This window comes from Hipposideros armiger, unplaced genomic scaffold, assembly GCF_001890085.2.
Source record: "Hipposideros armiger isolate ML-2016 unplaced genomic scaffold, ASM189008v1 scaffold_410, whole genome shotgun sequence".
Lineage (NCBI taxonomy): Eukaryota > Metazoa > Chordata > Mammalia > Chiroptera > Hipposideridae > Hipposideros > Hipposideros armiger.
The window spans coordinates 1293474-1297891 of NW_017731760.1; the positions used below are offsets into that span (position 1 = coordinate 1293474).

Sequence of the window (4418 nt, forward strand, 5' to 3'; positions counted from 1 at the left end):
CTCTCTCTCTCTCTCTCTCTCTCTCTCTCTCTCTCTCTCTCTCTCTCACACTCACACTTCTCTTGGCTCTGTTTCTCTGTAGAACCCAGAATAATGCAGTGTTTATTATTTATTTTCTTTTTACTTTTTGTATGTTTCAAAATTTTCTTGATAAAAATTGGGAGAAAAAGTTAAATCTCAATCAAAAACTTCAGTCTGTCACCCAGTTCAAAGCTTCTACCTTCTGCCTACTTTATCTTATGCCTGACCTATGCTGACTTTTTCAAACAGTCAGTGTGGCAAGAGGGTGTGATCTATTTATTCTCATTGCTCCACCTTCTCTCCTAGTCCTCTGCTGTGTCTTGTGTCTCCAGAGGTGGCAGTGAGGGTAGATGTTGGGTGAGAATAGAAAGCAAGAGAGGAGAATCGTTCTTGACTGGTGCTGGTGTACTGTAACACTGGTGTTCTTTGTGGGGCTGATGACCAAATGCTGCCTGCTTTTCTTTTACGGAATGCTGTGTGTGTGTGTGCGTGCGCGTGTGCGTGTGTGTGCGCGCGCGCGTGTGTGTGTGTGTGTGTGTGTGTAGAGTTATTTCCTCCCCACCAACTAGGGACCTTGGCAATGTATCATTCGTTCTGTGGGTAATGACTGCTCAGGAATGAATCTCTTTCCTCCCTGCTGCTCAGGTGATACTCCCCTAGGTTCCTCCAGCTACAGGTAGTTTTTTCCATGAAAGCAAAGCTTGACTCTTCCAAAGTGTCCATTTGGCCACAAGGCATATTCTTACCCTACCATAATATAAAAGGGCAGGCTTCTCTTGTTGCTGCTGCTTCTCTTTGCTTTATTTCATCTTTATATATGTATCAATTCATTTTTGCTGTGTAACAAACCCTCCTAAAACTTAGTGACTTAAAATAACAACCCTTTAATGTTATTGAGCTTGGACAGCTGGGCAGTTCTGTTGATCTTGGCTGGGCTCCCTCACGTGTCTGTTGTCAGATACAAGTCAGCTAAGTGGCTCTGCTTCTGGGAGTTAGCGGATTTTGGCTCAGGGTGATGGAGATGACTGGGCCATGTGTCTTTCATTATCCATCATCTAGCCTGGGCTTATCTGTGTGTGACAGCAGAGTTCAGAGAAAGCGGAAATAATCAAGGCCCCTTGAGTCTTGGGCTGCTAGCTGGCACACCATTACTTCCTTTACTGTGGGCCTGTGCAAGGCCCAGGACCAGCCCAGATTCAAGGAGCAGGAAATAGACTCCACTCCTTGATGGGAGAACCTGCAGTGTTACATGGCAAAGGTGAGGGGATATAAGGAAGAGAAATAATTGCAATAATTTTTGCAAACAATGTCTCACAAAGTGTGGACACATACTCTAGACATACATGCATCCTCCTTGGTTCAGCACCTCTGTCATGGAATGGGATTGTCCTGTGAACTTCTGAAGCTCAGCATCAGTTCTTTGATCTCTTTTAGGAGTTCTGCCCTCGCTTCCTTTTGGTGTGAAGCAGGGCGAGAAGGAGGACTATGTCCCTGATCTCATTAATAATTTAATGGAGGTGAATTAATTGTTTTTTCCATTAAAATGATAAAGAGTTTAAATATAATAAAAGTGAAATATTAAAATGCAAAACAACAATAAAACTTCTTGTAAATAAGTTTCAGAAGTCAAATTCTCAGGGGACCTGTATGGGGAGAGAAGAAAAACAGCATAGTATTTCTCTCTCACTAGTTCTTTCACCTTTAAAATACACTTGTCTTGGAGAATCCTGTCCAATGAATCGCTAACATTTTCTTAGATATGCTGGTCACTATCCAGAATCAGTTAGATCACCTCTTAGCAAGACTGCATGATGTTTCCAGGATTTCTCTTTGGAATGTGGTGGACTTTATTATTCATTGTCTTTACTTTAAACTTCAACTGAAACAAAAGGAAATGCCCCTTTTAATGTCTAAATTAGCTTAAATATGAGGATATAGAAACAGTGAAATGTGGGACTCTAGCTAAGGATATCTGGATGATTATTCTTCTTTATGTGGATTATAATGGGCCATTTATAACTACTTTCAAGTCTAAATCATTTAAAAATACATTTTAGTTTTTCTGTGAAGTCTGTGGTTCTCATTAAAACTTACATGTTTAATCATGTTGATGAAACTATTGTACTTCCAAAAACATTACAAGTGCCAATCTGATTGAAGATCTTCCTAATGCCTAAAATTAACTGAAAATGATGCTACATTGACGTATAAGCACTCCTTTAACATAATCACTTGGATAGGATTACAACAAACATTTCACCTAAAAACACTGTCTTTTTTTAAAGGTGCTGAGTAGCATCAATTCAATTATTCACAATCCAAGAGCTCCAGTAATAATTTATAAACAGAGCAAAGGAGTCCAACATTTTAATAAAGATCTTGTTCAAGATTGTGGATTTGAGCATCTTGTTCCTATAATAGAAATGTGGGCAGATCAGCTGACTTCCCTAAAGGTAAGGGGTTGAATGTTCTTTATATGCTTTGAAAATCTATGGAGTCTATGGGCTTTTTAATAGGACTAGGCCTAATTTTTTATTGTTATTCTTTAACTGTAAAGCTGAAAAGGTTTAACTTATCGAAAATTTGAATTTTGCTACTTAACATATCTGTTTTAAGTACTACCTATTTGATGTTGTCATTACTATAAGCTTTGCCTCCTGTAAGGTTTACCAAACAAGACATTTTTAGGCCTGTTGCCTTGTTGAAAATCTATCGTAGATCCACTTTGCACTTCTAAGTCCTCCACTGTTCTGNCAGTGTCACTGGCCCTCATATGTGGGATCCGAACCGGGGCCCTCTGGCATCCCAAGCCAGTTCTTAACCATCGCGCCACTCGGCCGGCCCTAACTATAATTACATTTAAATTCAGATATATCAGTTTACTTGTATTGCCACTAGAGAGCATATTGGCTTTTCTATGTCTCTTGTATTCTAGATAATATGTGTCTGGTACTGCCTTTAGGCAAAACTGTAAAGTGTGTGAAAATGGTAAGTAGGTGGAAAGTCAAGTGGAAAATGGATTGTGAGGTCTTTGTGTCTACTAGAGGAAGGAGGTTGGCTTTTTACCTAAAGCTGATTCCATTTATTAATTTGTTTTTGGTATATATTCATCAGAGAGCAGAGATAAGCAATTGAGTGAAGATCAAGGACAATACATGTGGCTGACGTAGATAATTGTAGGGGGAAGCACCATACTCTCCAGCTCTTGCTGCTGCGGTGCCCAAACCAATTGCGCTGACCATCGCTCCTTGCTCCCTTTACCTGTAGCCGCCAAGCTTGGAGCACATTTTATGTTGCTTCCGTCCTTTGCTGTAGTTCTTCCCTATTCTATTTTTTGCAAGTGTTGGGGGGTGGTCAGAACTTTCTTTTTCACTCTGATCCCTTTTGTTTTTAGTGATTCTTTCTCATTTGTGGTCTATTGAGAGGACCTTCTTGTTTTCCAGTGACAATATGGCTTAAATTTTGTTTTTAAATGCATGTATGCATGTGTGTGCCTGCATGCATACACACATATATACGTAAAAACGTAAAGCTATTGAGAGGGTAGCTGGATCATTGGCTCAGTTTATCTTAATCCAGTGTCTAGGAAAGCATTTTGTAATATCTTGATTTTTTTCCCCCTTTAGATTACAGAACCTTATCAGTCAAAACAAGGCTGAGGACACAGAGAAAAAAGATGAGCCCAGCAAAGATAACCAGCAGCAGGCCCTAATTGACCAGAGACACTTTCAGGTACTGAAGAGCTGGCAAAGGTGGTGTTTGTAGTCAGCCGTGGTTTCCACTGCAGTGTAATACATGATCAGTTGGTAAGGGATACTTGTATCCGGCATTTGTGTGTGCTTATCCTGTCTTGGCTTGCAATGACGTACCTATTTGGCTAAAAACTTTGTGGGTAGCTTAACTTAGAATTTTTCTTACCCCTTAAAAGAGACTTTGGTCTAGTTCAAAGAGGGGTAGTAAAAAGCTGGTAAGTTTTTAAAAAGATTTTATAATCCTTTTCCTCACTCTCTCCCGTTAAGCCATTTCCCTTTTTATTGTTTTTGTTGTTGCTAATATTATTATTATTTAAGTAAATCTGTTTTCTTAAGGCCCTTGCATGGTTTGTTTTTTATTTAGATATTTAGTTCATCTGAAATTTAATTTTCTACGTGGTGAGATATAGAGATCTTACTTTACTGGTTTTATAGAATAAATATTCTATAGTATTTACTGGATAGATGTGCAGTTAATTAAGCCTGGTTGTATACTGACTGAATATACAGTCAGTATAAGACCGTATAGTGCAGTGCTCAGGCCTGCTCTTATTTTATTGGACCTGCACAGGGTTTTTTTAAACTTTGAATTAATTACTAATATTTTTAAATTAAGAGATTTTTATTTGTTAAGTCCTTATTTCT

General features: G+C 38.8%; 1 protein-coding gene across 10 annotated transcripts in view; it reads left to right on the forward strand.

The window, feature by feature from the left end:
- CEP70 (centrosomal protein 70) overlaps nt 1-4418 on the forward strand; it is a 76841-nt gene that overhangs the window by 58211 nt on the left and 14212 nt on the right. For all 10 annotated transcript variants that reach the window (XM_019663890.1, XM_019663893.1, XM_019663894.1 and 7 more), the window contains one exon: nt 3648-3753. In XM_019663890.1, the coding sequence (XP_019519435.1) occupies nt 3648-3753 (106 nt within the window). The remainder of the gene's footprint in view (nt 1-3647; nt 3754-4418) is intronic.